At 40.7% G+C, this 17,962-nt stretch overlaps 1 protein-coding gene across 2 annotated transcripts in view; it reads left to right on the forward strand.

Moving 5' to 3' along the window:
* Nucleotides 1-17,962, forward strand: part of efcc1 (EF-hand and coiled-coil domain containing 1) — a 28,218-nt gene that overhangs the window by 8,343 nt on the left and 1,913 nt on the right. For both annotated transcript variants that reach the window (XM_074670542.1, XM_074670452.1), the window contains 4 exons: nucleotides 9,476-9,624; nucleotides 11,966-12,101; nucleotides 14,449-14,605; nucleotides 17,519-17,677. In XM_074670542.1, the coding sequence (XP_074526643.1) occupies nucleotides 9,476-9,624; nucleotides 11,966-12,101; nucleotides 14,449-14,605; nucleotides 17,519-17,677 (601 nt within the window). The remainder of the gene's footprint in view (nucleotides 1-9,475; nucleotides 9,625-11,965; nucleotides 12,102-14,448; nucleotides 14,606-17,518; nucleotides 17,678-17,962) is intronic.

The raw sequence follows: 17,962 nt of genomic DNA on the forward strand, positions 1-17,962 counted from the left end.
TGATACTTGAAGCACCATTTGTTACTCCAAAAGCTGTAAATATTTCCCGGCATAGGGTCCTCCTAAAAGTGTAGCTCCCACAGAAGTTAGACTAAGAAATGGACATAGTGTCCGTGACATCACCTGTCTGTTTTTGATACAGAGTTCTGAAGCCTGTCGTTGTCGGTGCCATATTGGAAGCTCTGAAGTCAAGGGGTGGGCTTTAAGCCTCCACACTAACAAATACAGGGTGACCACCAGGTGAGCTGTTGGACAAACTTATAATCCTGTTATCTCCTAAACAGCTCAGTTTTTAAAGAAGTGCCCTGTACAGTGTGTGCTGTTTGAGAAATGAGCCATTCAGACTGCAGTCATTTTTTTAACCAGGCCGCAAACATGTTTTTCTTTTGCTGTAGAATTTGTCATTTATGAATTGGTGTCTATGTGGTTTGCTGTACTTCCAGAGCCAGCATTAAACAGACACTGGACAAACTGTTGGTTTCAGCCTTTCTGAATCAGCCTCATTGCTCATGACCTGAGTTTTGCTTTTTGGTAGCTACTTTTGTCATAGGCACTCATAGGAACCCCCTGTCTGAATCAAATACTGGCTTTTTTACTAAGCTTTTGACCTCAGAACAATTTTCCATTTTGCCCCACTCCGTCTTGATCAGCCTTAAGCCCAAAGAAGTTATCCAGTGATTTTCTTGACAGTTATGTCAGAAGGATGGTCTGAAGATCACAGCCATCCAGTGCTGGTTTTCAGCCTTTGACCCTTTAGGAAAGAGATTCCTCCAGATTTCCAGAGTCTGCCACTGATTTTATGGACTGCAGATATAAAAATCCTCAAATTTTAAAATTCCTGGGGGAATCAATCTGAAATTGTTAATAGGGAAGTCCTGATACAGACTTTTTGACTTCCAATCTGATTTTTCACGACATGTCTTGCTGAAACTGATATGACACCGATACTTTTCTCTGATAAATCCTGTACCCCATTGGGTGATTCTGTTGAAAATGATGAATCATATTTGTTGTATCGAAGTATGCCCTGTTGGTACCTCTTTGAGGAACAATCACTTTATAAATGCTGCAAGGTGCTGTTTGACTATCATTAGACATGCATTGATTGATCAATGCCGATTTCCTTAATTTTGGGGGATCTGTGATCAGCTCATCCTTACGTATGAAACTGATCTTGCATACCTCCAGGATGTTCTGACAGCCAGCCATTGTTGCTTTTTGCTCTGAGACCTAAAACTCAGGACCAAATCAGTATCCGCAGGTCAGGCTTTTTAAAGATTGGTGATTGGCCAGAAAATTGTGATCTGTGCAGTCCTAACTATCACCGCTTTACAAAGGGAAGTAGTCCTACACAAAGACATGTTCGCTACGTAGTTTGATTTACAGCAGCCGTAAAGCGTGACAGTGCTGAAAACACATGACAACTGGATCGTCCCGATCACACAACAAAATCCGATGCCACCTGATCCTTCAAAAATAGCCATATCGGCGCCGATACCAATCCATGTATCGAATCAGGACATCCCTAATTGTTGATTTGCTCACACAGTCTCTCACAGAGTAGTAGATTTGTCGACTCTGAAACTTTTGTTTCATGACTTGGTCTGTCAGTTTTCATATCATATCATGTTACTAATCTGTAGAAATTAATGCAGTTAGAAAGAAGTTGTCTTCTATTTTTTTTCTTCTATTTGTTTTCTTTTGCAGCAACACACAATTTCTATAGTATGTTTTCCCTGTCCCAACTTTTTTGGAGACATGTTTCAAACTGTAAATGATGGCTTTAAGATATTTTATTGAAACCATTTCTGGTTCTGTTTTTTCATAGTGGGAAGCTGTAGCTCAGTCCATAGGGACTTGGCTTTGAAATTGGAGGGTTTCTGGTTCAAGTCCCAGGAATAGGACACTGTTGAGGTGTCCTTAAGCTATGCATCATACCCCCAAACTCCTCAGGTTGTACGTCGCTTTGGACAAAAAGGGTCTGCTAAGTGAAATTGTTAACAGAAGAACAGAAGAAGTGTGACTAAAGTGACAAGTGTTTCCTCAGATTGGCTCACAGTTATATTTTCTCAGCTTTGCAAGTTAACAGCCAGACTGCTTCAGATTTTATACTTTAAAGTGTAGCTAGACCCATTAAACTCAAACCATATACTTTATTTATTACACACATGATTTATTAGCATCTGGCTATACATTTTAATTTTCACTTTTTGATTTACAGGTTTCTCAGCTACAAAATCTCCTTTTAGCTTTCCATCACCACCCGAGGAGAAGTCAGTTTATAAAATGTGGTCATCGGTATGAAACTCTAGATGAGTGGGTGTTGTTGCGTAACTTGTCTATGATTTCTTTGGATTGTTCACCGGAACAGAGCAGAGGCTGAGACTCACATGGGAGCTGCACCTTTAACTGGAATCGATCAGCACAGGAAAGTCTGTGTGTGCTGGAATTATCTCAAAGTGTTATTTCTTTTTCTTCTTTCTTTTTTAAAAGGAGTAAAAGGAGTCTAAATTAGTCACTGTAGTGTAAAGAGCTCTGCGAGCCAGAAGGGTCAGACAATAGGAAACACTGCAAGAGGAACACAAAGAGGTGAGGGGGAGGAAGGTCCACCATCTGGAGGAAGGAGCAAACACTCATCCGTTTGTTCATGAAATGATGGACGTATTTTTCAAAGCACACAGGAGAGGAACAGCTTCATTGAGCTCTCTGTGGCTGAATTGTTCCATAGGAAAGATGTAGACTGGAGATTTAAAACCTTCACTGCAAAAAACTGAAATCTTATCAAGTGTTTTTGTCTTGTTTTCAGTAGAAAATGTCTTTTTGGACTTAATTTGAGCCACATTCACCTGACCTGCCCAGAAAAATGTAGTTCTTAAAATCATTTAAAGACAAAATTGAAGTCTGAATTGCTTGTAACAAGTAAAAAAAATGCCAATGGAACAAGAGGAAAGTTACTTGTATTGAGACATTATTCTAGTTTTAGCAAATTTTTGAGCAAATGTTTTGTGTTCCATTTGCAGATTTTTTTTGACCTGTTACAAGCAATTCAGTCCTCATTTTTGTTTTTAATTAACTTGAAACGAGACATTTTTTTGGACTGGTCAGGTGACTGTGGCTCATATCAAGTGTAACCAGACAGTTTTTACTTAAAATAAGACAAAAAAAAACTTGATTAGATTTCAGTTTTTGCTGTCTTCCCTGAAAACAATCTTTGATCTTCTTTTTTTCCTGTTAGTGAAACACTATTTTTTAGGAATTCACCTTTCTTTGATAGGGCTGTTGAAGATAGTGATGGGTTCCAAATTAGGTACTTTTAAAGGTACCAATTGAATTCTGTCAAAAGTACCGGGTACAGATTCATGTAAAATCAAAAGGTACCATGTTATGGTACCTGAATGCATCCTTGTGACTGTGAGGGAGAGGAAAAGTAGGCGATTTTCCTTGCTGGACATGAACACAGCATTGCTAGTTTATATGTTGAAGAAGAAATATGTTAAATAGAAAAAAAACAAACATTTTATTATAAATTGACATTTTTTTACCACATAAAGCCAAAAAAGTACCAAAAATTGATAATGCTGAGTACCAGTACCAAATGTCAGGTACTGAGCATTGGTACCGTATCGTTTCAAAAGTGAAAGGTACCCATCCCAAGTTGAAGAGAGACTGGAGTGAAAGATGACATGCACCAAACAGTGACAGGGAGTCTAACCTGTGACCAGGGTGGCGTGGACTGTAGCATCATGGCGCACCTGCTGTGAGCCAAACAAACCCCATTCTGGCCACTTTTCACTTAACGCCCTATTACTCATGTGATAACCTGTATTTGTACAGCCTGTGGATTTCTAGAAAGTATCCCTGAGCACATGTGTCCTCAGTGTGCGAGCTTAAAACCCACTATTTGTTTTATTGGCAGGCCTGCAGACTCCTGCTCTGTATGCCTCTAACCCCTGGTCCACTGAAGCCTGGCCCCATGGGAAACATAATCTCCCAGCCTTTTCATGCTCCCTGCATGGCGCCCAAGAGCAGAGGGAAGAGGAGGGTCCAGCACACCATTTATCTGCCTCCACACAAGAGCTGTGGCATTGTGTGGAGCAGGTGCTGCCACAGCCTTCTTAAAAGAAAGGACACACTCGGGAGATGTGTGGGACTTGTGGCAGTCTGCTGCTGCTGCCTGACTGTTTTCCTTGAACAGCCTTCAGAAACCCACTCAGCCAAGTGGGCTCATTTTCATATCCAACCACTGCTCTGCTGTCTGGTTTGGAAGTGTGCTTACACCAGCAGAAATACATCACACACCAAATATCTCATAAACCTGTGCCACCCACAGCTGCTGGACTCCTCTCTGTATATTTCTCTCTTCTTTTAATACCCCTGTTTGTTTGACTTTGTGGGTTTCTTTGCTCTTTGATTTCAAGGAAAGCTTAACTCTCTGTAAATGTTACCTCTATTTACTCTTGGATGAAGTCCACAGTTTGTGAAACATCCCTGAAGCTGCTCTATTTGTCTCCCAGGTACGGGTGTTACCCAGGAGGACTTGATTAATAACCGTCAGCTATGTAAACATGACCCATAACCTGTCTCTGTCATGCCTCGGGGCACCTACCCGCACCGAAGTTGAAGTTCAGGCTGGGGTTTATGGTGCGCCCTTATTTTTAACCTCTTCAGAGCAGGGAGACTGTCAGTGACCAATGACACCTGAAAGAGGAAACTGCTCCTCAGGGAGGGGGCGAGCAGTGATGGGGGGTCATGTTGATGGAGCTTTCGCTTCAGCTGCACGCTGTGATAAACATAGGAAGGACTCTGGGTGTCCTGGCTGTAACAACAAACAGCTGTGCAGCCCTCCACGGGCTCAGAAAGAGCTTTTGCTAATAAGGGAGCGTACAGGATGCTATTAATTAGAAATGCCCTGAAAAAGCACAATAGAGCTTGTTGACATTTACTCTTGCCCCTGTTCCTCCAGGACTGTGGGAATAATCCTGCCTAGAAAAGCTACAAAATGTCACCACTGATATTGACCAATGCTGTAACAATCTGTTTGCTGCTAAGGGCTGAATTTACCAAGCTAACAATATCCTGATCGAAGATTTAAAGATTTATCGAACAGTTCAAGGAAGTCCAGACATACTCCTGAATTTCCTCAATTAATGTTCACTTCCTTCTTTGAGATTCTTATCCAAAGCCGATTCAAGACTTCAAGAGCCAAGAGGCGGCTTTGGTACAGAAATCAAAGACGAGGAGAGGCCGCAGAGCCAGAGCAGGAAATGTTGAACTGGATATCTGTGTGCTCCTGTTGAAAAGTATTTCCTGGAAAACTAGAGTCCTCAGCGACTTCTGAGTTGACTTATAACCTTTGGAAATTTAGAGGAGAAGAAAATTTCTCCTGCTTCACAGAAAAATTTAGGCAAATATGTAACTGTAAACAACATTTATGAAATAGTTGCTGAGAGAGGAAGCTTAGAGTCCTTGGCTTTTTACAGTCAATATTCTTAAATAAAGGAAGCAGTTTCAAAAAGTTGTAATTGTACCCTCCAATAGATTTATATATATAGAAAAATCATAAATAATTTAAAGCAAAACATATCAAAGTATGGAGTCATTGGCATCTTTACAATTACGCTTAAGATGAAAAAGAAAAAAAACAACATCACAATGGGCTGTTTTCCAAACCAACTAGTTTACTAACCGAGCCTACTGATTTGGTGGAAATTTTGTATGTAGTTAGTGAAAAAGAGCAAAATCTGCAATGTGCCATAAATACCTGGATGTCCTACTGACTAGGGAAAATTTCTCAGTATGCATTAGGCCAGTCTGTCTCCCATACGGTTTCTCACAACTATTGTATTAACTGAATGATAACTGGACTTGGTCTTGAAATTGTCTTGAGGCAAATCGTTGCCAGAGGCCATGTTGGAAATAAGGCGGGCTTTGAGCCGCCTCACTAACAGCTACAGGGTGCTAAGCTGTGCCTCTGACTGAGGAAACTCGTCATCTTAATATCTTCTAAACTTCTGCGTGAGAAAAATTCACCCCGGTACAGTGTGTGTCATTAGAGAAATCAGCTGTTTAGACTGAAGTCATTTTTTGTACCAAGCTGTTAATGTGTTTATTTCTGCTGTGAAAACGTTTTCGTTTGGCTTGGTGTGTATCTGTTTTCCAGAACTTCTGGAGCCAGCTTCAAGTGGACACTCTACGAACTGCGGATTTTAGCACTTCTGCATTGCCCCTTAGTTTTAGTCCAGAGGTTACCTCTTGCGCTTATGCTTTTTTTCTTTTTTTTCCTGTTTATTGAGGGTGGCACTCATGTTTAGGTGAATTACTGCCACCTGTTAGAATGAGTCAGCATTACAACCACACTGACGTTGGATAATCTGTGAGGTAGAAGTGCTGTGGCTTCACCTCTTGTTATGACTGACGTGTTTACTTAACTTTTTTTCAAATCAGACATGGATTATATGGAAGCAATTTTTCCCCAGCTGTAAAAATAAAAAGTCAATCCATTTCAGATTTATTTTCGACAGACGATGGATATATCCTTTGGGGTAAGATTAAAAATCAGATAAGATTAATTCTGCAGTGATAACTTTATGCCTTTCTAATTTTTTTTTCTGATGAAAACAGGACTGTGGAATGTAAAGATGTACCTATGGCTCATTTTGAACATTTATAACTAATTTAAAAGGATAATGATAGTTTCACTTCGGTTTTCTGTAACTGAAAACAAGCATAACATACCACAAAACTAGGGATGATGATGTATCAGTATCAGTATCGGTATTGGCCGATGTTGGTCATTTTTTTTTTAACATGTCATTAACACTCATTGGCTGCCGGCATTTTCACAGCATCTTGAACAATCTGTCAAGACCCAGATGATATTGTTTTCTACAACTATGTAAACACAAAAGCTACCTATGAAAAGTGGACTCTCGTCTTTTATGTCTCCCTTCCTATTTTTGATCCAGGCAAAATGTACTTCTTTGATCACGTTTATCCTTGGCACTTTATCCTTTGATCCTCGCCTTTTTTCCCATTCGCACTGCTCTTTCTCTCTGAACTACAAATCATCTTAGATTGTTTTTTTTTTTGTTTTTTTTTTAACCACAACAACAACAATATCAATATTGGATATCAATTTTGGACAAAATTTTCTTCAGACTCAACAGAACAGTCAGACTACAGACTACATTCATAAGCGGAAGGCGGTATGCAGTGTGTATTAATAGGGATGGGTACAGAGTTAAGTACTTTTGTTGGTACCGACCAAATTCTGTCAAAATTAAGGGGTACCAATTGATGTAAAATCAAAAGGTATCATGTTTTGGTACCTTAATGCATCCTTGAGACTGTGAGAGAGTGGAAGAGTAGGTGATTTTCCATGCTGGACATGAACACAGCATTGCAAGTTTATATAATGAAGGATAAATATGTTAAATTGAAAAAAATATATATATTTTATTATTAGAAACTGAAATTTTTACCACATACACACAAAAAAGTATCAAAAATTGGTACCATTAATTACTGGTACTGATATCCAGGTCCCGGCCATCGGTACCGTATGGTTTCAAATGTGAAAGGTACCCATCCATATGTGTTTCTAAGCTCATAGAGATGTTGCTGGACTTGAAAATCAAGCAGTTTTTTAATGGAGTAAGCTGAAAGAATTTAAGCTGAGTCAGTTTTGATATTCCCATGATAATTCTCTGTTTCATAACCACTGTATGCAACAGCCTTTAATGTAAATTGTATTGTTGATAGATAATCTGAATGAGTGAGGTATTTATTGCTCCTCACTCACATGTAAAAACATTTACTCTCATATTGCACTCTGAAGTCTGCGGTCTATTTCACTTTCCTCCTGGCCTCAGAAATGTAGAATTAATAGATATTTTCATTTTGGCAGGTCAGACCCACTCATGCTGGTTTTGCATTTGGTCTATTGGCAGCAGCTCTCATGCAAGTCTCACGGAACGTTGATCAAAATGTGTCTCTGTCGACTGCGGCCTGCTGTCTGACCGATATCCAGGGTGTCTGTCTGGACCTCTTTCAGGTGTCTGTGTGCTGGAACTCCAATGCTCAGCAACACATCCAGACCTCCTCTCTGTCAAACTGTGATGGAAACCCTTCTTCAACATCATCGGTTACATGCTCAGTCAAAATAAACTCAAGCCAGCGCTGGTTTTCATGTGACAGCTGGAATGCCTTTCTTTCGCCAGCCTGAAAAGTGTGGAGCTTCTTTTTTTTTTTGGTATCTAGGCACAAAGCAAGACTGATTTTTTAACTTCTATTCATGTCAAAAGCAAGAGCCAGAAGCCGCGGCCTCACTACAGTATCCACTGGACACAGGCTTCAGCCGCTCTCAAACAACTGTCAATTAAAGCGCAATTAGTCACACCAAAGCATCTGAAAAGCCTTCCTCCAGCTCATTCCAGAGCACCAGGGTCTCCACGGCAACCAGGAAAGTTTTGTGTGTCTTCACGTCCATGCACCAGCTCCTTCCATGTTGATCCGACTGCAGCTGCAGGCCCTCATGAACCGACTCCTTCTTCCCTCCTCCACGGCCCCCTCTAACTTAAACACTGCTCTCTGATTGATTGCCTGAAATCATGCTGCAATTATTGCCTTGTACTGCAGTCCGTCGTCTCTTGCCAGTTTTGCGCAGTGGAACTTAAAGCAGAGCCTAAACGTGGAGTATAATGTTGTCTTACAGCACAGTCAGCAGCGTGCCAACAGGATGTAAGCATGAACGATCTTTTTCTTTCCCTTTTTTTTCAAACAGGGTCAGACTGTTGAAAACCTTTTTTGAGAGTTTTCTCCTTTACTTCAGCGAGACATCATCATCTGGAAACACTTATTCTGTGATTTACGAAGGCCCCCTATCGGATTTCCCCGAACACAAAAGAGCAGACAGCAGGAGAAACTCTGAAAAGTCAAACCATTACCGAACAATTGATCTGCGCAAATAGCAGCCTCAGGTTTTCTTTCAGTGACAGATGTTTGAATGTGATTTTGACGTTTCATATTGAATGAAAGGGAAATCTTTGTCACACCAGGGAGAATTTTGCAAGAAAGGTTAGAAAAATAGTTGTGTGTCTTTATTTATTTTATCCACTGTAAGTGTGTTTTCGGTTAACTCCTGCTCTGTAACAGCTCTATCCTTCCATTGACCCACTTTACTGTAAAAATGCCTTAAAGATACACAGTCTGGCTTCAATTACCCCGCCCAGATTTGGCATACAACATCACAGGCTTCTATAAAATTATCATGGCGGTTGTAGATGTGCATTAATGCACACTGCCTTGTGACACTTGATACTCTGTCTTTGAGGCAAGCAGTTGGTTTGGAGTGAGCGTTTCTCATCTGTGCAAATTTGAAGAGCAGTCGGAGCCCCACCCGTGTCGGCACAGCAGAAAGACAAGGTTATGCTTTATGATGCAGTCTGTATTGAGCGTACTTTGCTTTCCCTTTCAGGTCAGAGGTGTCAAAACTCCAACTCCCAAGCAGCACCAGGGCAGAGCTGCCGCTGAGTGTGAGCAGCAGGCCGAGCCAAAGGTGTTGCTCCAACTCCCAACACGACCGCTGTTCACCAACAGGGAGAGCTGTGACAACACCAGATAAGAGTAAGACATATTCTTCATCACAACACAGAAAACAGAGAAGAAATGTTTAAAAGTTAATGATTTTGAAATATAAAAGTCAAAACAGCCCTTGAAACTTTTTGAGTACTTTGCACAGCAAATCTTTGAGCCATGCACAAAGAACTGATGTGGATTTGACGCATCCTTTGTCTCCTGCTGCTTCTTTTCACTGAAATTTTTTGACTGTTTATGCATTACATCATTTCCATAATAAAAGAATCAAGAAGTGTTGACATACACTGCTTGGCCAAAAAAAAGTTGCCACTCTGATATGTGGTCTGACTGCCTTGAGCTTTGATTACGGCACACATTCGCTGTGGCGTTGTTTCAGTATGCTTCTGCAGCGTCACAAGATTTATTTCTATCCTGTGTTGCATTAATTTTTCACCAAGCTTTTGCATCGATGATGGTTAAGTCTGACTGCTGCACAAAGCCTTCTCCAGCACATTACAAATATTAAGGTCCCATATTCTGCTCCTTTTCTGCAGTTTAATATGGATCATTGATGTCTTCATGAAATGGTAGTAACATGTTTTGGTTTAGAAAGCCAATAAATCAAGCACAGCAGCATTGTTTCCAGCCTCTCATAGCCCCTCTGTTCAGAACGCTCTGATTTAGTGGGCGTGGCCTTCATATGTAAATGAGCCACTGCTGATACCGCCCCACTTTTCTGCTTCACTGAGAGCGGCGCCACGAGCTCCGAGTGCAAAACGTTTAGAAAACAGTGAAGCTCGTTAACTGTAACATTACAGGCTGAAACAACAGGCTAACCGCAGCTAAAGTTAGCATCCTGAAGCTAACACAAAAACGGGGGAACACTGAGGAAAAGCTCTTACATCTGCTCCACAGCACACAGCATTTAAAATACTCACATTTCACATTTCCTTGGATTCGAACCAGTCTATTCGCTAGCCCTCTGTTGTACTGTCCAAAGTTGGAAAAGCAGTCGGCCGTGAAGTGACAAGCACACACATGCACAGTTTTACTAAGTGTAGCTGGCACATGTTCTGAATAAATGAACTCTAACCACTTAGTCTTGTCTTCTTCCAAGATGGGAAGCTTGTGCGTGGAACTATGTGGCTGTTTACAGCCAAAAACAGAGCAGTGATGGCTGCTGGAGCAGCAGCAGGGAGGGGAGTGGATGGGGAGGGGGTTCCGGGGGTATCTGCTCCGGTGGACCAATCAGGTCAGACTTGCTCCTGATTGGTCAAAAAAGGGAGTTGCTGATGTCGGCAAATCCTGGGAATTCCAAACAGCTCATTGTAGGTCAGGATTTTACACTCACAGGCACTACTAAGTACAGGTTTTATCATTAGATGTCACATTTTGTGAGCTGGGAGAAAAGCCAAAGACCCACAAATTTCACTAAAAGACTTAATAAAGTGATTTTTGCATAATATGGGACCTTTAAGGTCTGGACTCTGTGGGGGCCAATCCATGTGTGAAAATGATGTCTCATGCTCCCTGAACCACTCTTTCACAATTGAGCTCGATGAATCCTGGCATTGTCATCTTGGAATATGGCCGTGCCATCAGGGAAGATAAACTCCATTGATGGAATACCCTGGTCATTCAGTATATTCAGGTAGTCAGCTGACCTCATTCTTTGAGCACAGACTGTTGCTGAACCTTGACCTGACCAACTGCAGCAACCCCAGATCATAAACTGCCCCCACAGGCTTGGACAGTAGGCACAAGGCAAGATGGGAGATCAATTCATCTGCCTCTGATGGTCCATCATTCTGGAACAGAGTCAATCTGTACTCATCAGACCACATGACCTTCTTCCATTTCTCCAGAATCCAATATGGCAGTCAGACTCTACCATCATCAATGCAAGACCTTGGTGAAAAATTAATGTAACACTGGATGGAAATAAATCTTATGACATTGCATGAGCTTATCCAAACAATGCCATAGTGAATGTGTGCCGTAAACAAAACTAAAGACGGTCCAACAAGATATTAGAGTGTGTGACCTTTTTTTTTTTGGTGGCGACTTATTTTTTGGCTAGGCAGTGTATTTTGGGTCTTTCTATGTGAAACTGTAGCCAAACAGTTATTTTTATGATGTAAAAGGTCTAGGATGTAATTGGCGTAGGAACAAGTGAACCCACACTTCCTTGTCTCTACTGTGAGATTAATCACAGATCAATCATAAAGTCAGCTGTGATAATATACTATTTAAAACCCATCTTTTCAACTTCCCAGTGAGCTATCATTGATTATAGCTCTATTGAAGCATTGACTTCCCACTAACACTGGTCACTAACCTCTGTTAAAGTGCTGATTCAATTCGATAATGGTGTGTTTCTGGCATTTAGTGGAGGAGCAGCTGTTCAGATCGGTGGAAGGCCAGGCAGCCTCTGACGAAGAGGAGGACAAATGGACCGGGGATCAGCAGCGGCAGGTGGATGAAGTGAAGAGGATCTTGACCCGGCTGTCCTGCTGTGGAGAAAGGTCCTTCACATTATCATCACTTTATCTTCTTTCTTCTTTATCTTTAGTGTACAGCTGATACAGAAAGCATGTGTAGCCACCTGACCATCTCTGGTGTTTCTCATTCTACTGTCTGAGACAGGAGACCTACTGCTCAAATTCACCAGATGTGTCTGCAGTCCATCTCCGTTCTGTCACAGCAAACTAGTAAAATAGGTTTCCATTCAAGCCAATCTGTCAACTTACACTAGATCCTTTCAGGTAATACGCAGCCATCCTATTTTTGCCGGACGTAGAGCTGTGACGCATAAATTCAGCGTAGGTAAGATTGAGCAGGATACAAAGTCGTGACCAAAACTGCCTAAAAATAAAACAAACTGTGTCTAAATCAGTTAGTATTTAGCTTAACTATGACAACAAATGGACATAATGAGTGGAGCCAGACCAGGAGTCAACAGGTTTGAGGTTTCACAGCCCAACATGGATGAAGACAGACTTATTAATAGAGTGGGAAGAGCAAGAACTCCTCGGTCTGTGACTCCAGCTGTCTGTTAGTCATACAGCTTGTCACACTGAACACACAGCTGCAGTCAAAACGCAGGGCAACAGAGACGCACTGCACACATATCTGGTGTATTTGAGGCATTAGCAGTACCATAAGGAAGCATAGCTTGAAGAGTTGTGTTAAATTTTACACAAATGGTGTTGCTCAGCACTGGGAAAAATCAAGAATATACTTGGATACATTTTTACAACAAATCTTGTTTAGGGCTGCATTAGTCGTGTGACATAGTTTTTTGGCTGATGGGTTTCCTAAACAAAGTGAAAGGAGTTAAGTTAACACCTGATGTATTTGCCATACATGGCAAACAATACAGCAAACTTTTGCCCAGACACAGACTATAATACAGCAATGACAGAATTTATCAATGATCAGTTTGGTTCAAACCAAAACTGAGTATTAATTTACACTATCAGTCAAAAGTTTCAGAACACCCCAATCTTTTTCTGTTTTGTCAAAATCTCTTTATTGAGGTACAAACAGAATATACAAGAAGTGCAGTGCTGATCGGCCATTGGTATTAAACAATACTATGAATAAACACCAAGTGCAGTTAGCAGTTACATATAAAAGGTGAGAAATGTGTACGAAAGGGGAAAAAATGTTATTAACTGCTCATAGAAAACAAGTGAGGCACAAACCTACAACAACAGACCATGTTACCATTTTGCTTTATAGGTAAATAAAGAAAAGCAAGGTAAACAAAACTAATAAAAACAAAACAACAACAACAACAACAAAATATAGCACAAATATCCATTATAAAACAATCCCTACTCTGTCACTGCAAGTTATTATGTGAAATATTTTCCCCAGTCCTATTAGAGATCTAGTTATGCAAAAGAGAGATAGTCAAGCTCCATCTGGATGATGTGGTGTACAGTTCAGAAAAGGTCCCCAAATTTCAGTAAACTGCAGTTGAATGTTGGAGGGAGATTCTTCGAACATCCCAATTTTTTTCAATTCTTTCCTGAAATTCAGCAGTTCAAGTCCAATAAAGAGCTTGAAATGGTACAAAAGTAAGTGTTGAACATCCAGAGGTTTAGAAAAAAGGTAAGGTTACCCAAAACTGAAAAATAGTCAACATTTCATAATTATACTGAATGGCCCTTTATCAACTTAAAGCTGTTCTACAGAAATGGAGATTGATCAAGCTTTAGAAGTTGGAGCTACCAATTCCTACGGGTTTCCCAAGTTTCCCTGATTTCATCCGACCATCTCTGTGTGCATTAAAGTCAAGCTGAACACACCGTGGTACCAGGCCCTACCAGACAAGTCTTTACTCCAGAGAAATGAAGTCAAAGAAAGTCAAGGTGAGCTCAGTGAGGAGAGTTTCCTTCAGCATCCAAAGACACCCACAAACTGGGACTGGAGACTCTGACAGGAAGAGGTCTGGCAGAGCCAAACCAGAACCAGAACCAGAACCAGAAGACCAGTTTCTGAGAGTCAACAGCTTCAAGCTTCACAGCTTTAAAGAGGTGGTAGTGTCTCAGTCTCAGTTTCAGTTACTGTGAAGAGAAGACTTTGAGATGCAGCTTTGACAGGTCAGACTGCAGAAAGAAAGACGTCCATCACTGAGACAGAGGCAGAAGAAGAGAAGGAGGCTTGCCTTACATAAGTTCAGCTTTTGAAACTCTGGGTGTACATGATCTCATGTTAAAAGCTGAAATGATCCCTGAATAAAATGTAGCTGCTGAAAGTCCACTGAGAGCCTCCACGGTGCTGAGCCACATCATGTATGATAAATCTGTCAACCCCTGATCCCATGTAACACTTATTTTCTGACCCCCTGTCCATGATGTTTAGGTGTGACGACAAAGCATTCAAGAAGCTGTTGTCTAACTTTGGGAGCTCGAGGAGCGAGGAGAGCTGCAGCGCTGTGGTGGAGCTCCTGGAGAGAGTGACCCGGTTGCATAAACAGCTGGAGCTGAAGGAGAGCCAGGCAGAGATTGACATGGACCAGGTACAAACCACCACTGACCTCCATCCCACCAGGGTGGGCTACAACCGTATCCACTGAAACAGCTCTCACTGGACCTGCTCCGCCCTGCTTTGTATCGTTCGTCATTTTGTGGCTGTTTATGTGGCATTTAACTCGATTAGAGAGGACTGGTAAAGGTTGTTATGAAAGTGGAGGGCTTCAAAGACAAAACCACAGCAAGAGGCAAGATCCTGCAGCTTCAATTTAACCCAACCACCGGCAGCGTCACCAGAGACGCCCTGTGTGTGTGGGTGGGTGTGTTTGCAGCTGCTTCTCACTGGAGCTGACCACAGAAACACTCCCCCCCTTGTCCCGCATGACATTTAGGAATATCATAAGTTGAAGCTCGCCTGTTACAGTCGAGTAGTATTTTCACAACACAGGAAGACAGACAGAAGGGGAACAGTGATGTAATGTGTTCCCAGAACTCAGAGAGCAAAGTTAAAGCCAAACAAAGTCCTGACTGTGAGGCTTTGTTTATGTGCAGGATGTATGGGGTGAGACCTTTGTCCTTCAATACGCTTTGACGTAATGCTGCGCTGCAGGGATTTCCAACTTTGTTGGCAAGTGAACCATGTGTCAAACGAGCACTTAACACTCCTTCTAAACTTAACATCTGACATTTGTATATTTTAAATTATGATTTCTAGCAGGTCCATCATGTAATATGTTAGGTTTGGAAGAGTAACGTTCTCAGTTGTTATTGTGAATTAAACAAAGCATCAAGTGTAACAGACAGAAACTGGCAACGAATCTAAAATTATCAAGTTTAGGAGGTTTGATTTGCAGTATACGCTCTACTACTGTGCAGAAGAGATGAAAAACAGACTTTTGAGTCACACTGTTGCACCCAAACGTGTGCTTAGTCATTTTGATTATAGCCTTGTTACAGTATATTTTACTCTTGGCCAAACCTAGAAACATACATTTTAGATAATTCAATTAATCAGTTAATCTTCATTTATATAGCACTAAATCATAACAGAGGTTATTTCAAGACCTTTTTCAGATTTTTTTCCCACAAGCTTATTGAAAGTTTTTCATAATCACAAACAAAACTATTTTCCTTACAAATGTAAATTTTTGAACAGTTCCCTACTCGTTCAAAAACATACGAGAAAAAGAGAGAAAAAAAAGAGAGATTGAAAGGAAAAAAATGTTTCAATACTTACAATACTGATAGTACAGCAAAGAAAATACATCTCACAAGAAGGAATAAACAAAACAATGGTAGACTTGAGAAAACCTTTGGAAAAAAACAAAAACAACTTCAAAACTAAAATTGTCACTTTTCAGAAATGATAACTTTAAACTGTCATCCTATAGTATTAAAGGATATGACAAGGACAAAGGATACTGTCAGCATATAAACCATTATTTCCTGTAGGCCAGGCTTACATGTTATGATGAAATGAAATGAACTGATGCATGAATTGATGTAACATATCTTAGTTTAACTTTTACAATCACAGTAAAATATTAAGTGACTGATTCAACTTCAAGCCTTTTAGACATGTAATATTTTTGCCAGAAAAACTAGCATATTAACTTTTGCTGGTTTTGCTATTGGAATTAAGAACAAGTTACTATATCCCCCCCAGGCCTGTGTAAATGAACCTTTTTAATTTTTTTAATTACAGCCTTTGCGATTCGAGACTTGCGCTCTATTAAATTGCTATGTTGGTTTAAATTCGATTAACTATTCAGCCCTACAGCTGAATGATGGTGGCTTATTCTGATTGGCCAGCACAGGTTTTACGTCTGGAAAACACTACCAAATATGGGTTTGGCATGCCTTGAGCTGCACTTATTGGCGGATTTGCCTGCTGCGTGTGGATGAAAGTATTTTTGAAACTGAATGAGGTGCGGATATTCATTTTTGAAAATGCCTGGCTGCGTGTGTACAAGGCCTAAAGGTCCGACCTCCCATACTACTTTTAGAGACCAAAGGTACAACAAGCATGCTGGGAGCTCAGTGATCTGGGTGGATATTAAAGCACAACAAGCTCTTTAAGATAGTACAGCTCATCACTATTAAGAGCTTTGTAAGTCAGAAGAAGAATATTAAACTCTATTCTTCATTTCATGGATGGTCACTGGAGAAATGAGCTCTCTCCTCCTGGTCCCAGTCAGCACTCGAGCTACAGCAATCTGAGCCAGCTGAAGAGTCTTTATGGACTTATCAGGATAATAAATGGCTTATAGATAAAGCTACAAACTGAAAATATCCAGTCATCAGGGATATCATTGTGGTTCTTGAATGAACACACAAGAAGTCTGAAATTACAAGTAGGTTTGAGTTTTGAGATTCAAAATTGCGGTGTGAAGAAGCTGACTTTAGCCCTCAATTTTGAGACAAATTTTGCTAACAGTGTGACACGTGAAAAAAAAACAAGTCCAGCTATCTGTCTAGCAGAGTTCTTTTTACTTGTCATCTCCCAAAAGTTACTTTTAGCGAGAAAAAAAAATAGGGAGGCATCAAAGATTTCAAAATTGAGCAAGAAAAGTATTAAAGATGTACAAGAATGGACGGTAAATCTTCAAAAACGCCGTCTGTCTTTATGAAATTATAGTTGCCTGAAGAATTCCATGGTCCAGTTTGATTCATGCCATTTGTTGCACATCTGGTGGTCGTTTCTTGTTAAATGAAAACAGAAAAAGAGAATGGTCTGTTGTTTAAAGGCTCTGTTAACGGAGGGCTACTATAAAATCATTTAACAGTTCTCTGTTAGTAGTTACCCTGCTTTGGGAGACATGTGTTAATGAAAAACAATGATGGATTCTTTTAAAGCACCTAACCGCTCAACAATAACAAGCGACTCATCAAGACTCAATTCACAATAAAATCTTCAAAACTGTGTTTGAATGTGATACAGATTCTTTCCTGTTCTACAGATGAAGGACTCCCTGTTGCAGGAGCTGCAGCAAAAAGCCGAGGAGACTGAGCTGCTTCAGATGGAGCTACAGATGCTGGAGACGGAGCGGGTTCGTCTGTCGCTGGTGGAGGAGAAGCTTGTAGACATCCTGCAGCTCCTCCAGCAGCTCAGAGACCTGGTTAGTACCAATGATAGAGCAGTTTAACCACACTGATCAGTGAGAAGAAGAAGAGCTTAAGACTGCAAACAGACCAGAGCTGTGTGCTGGCATTCAGCATGTTTCTCTCTTTCAAAAGCCAAAACACACTGTTTTGATTTTTATCTCAAAGAAAATCTTGTAAATGGCAGATTGACAACATGTGAAAAAAAACTTTTACTCAAACTCAAGTAATTGAAATCAGTTTTCTGTCTAGCACTGGAGAGAACTCCACTCCAGATGCACCACAATGCTTTTCTCTTTTCT

This window comes from Halichoeres trimaculatus, unplaced genomic scaffold, assembly GCF_033239565.1.
Source record: "Halichoeres trimaculatus isolate MK-OKI-2021-1 unplaced genomic scaffold, fHalTri1.1 fHalTri1_scaffold_1, whole genome shotgun sequence".
Lineage (NCBI taxonomy): Eukaryota > Metazoa > Chordata > Actinopteri > Labriformes > Labridae > Halichoeres > Halichoeres trimaculatus.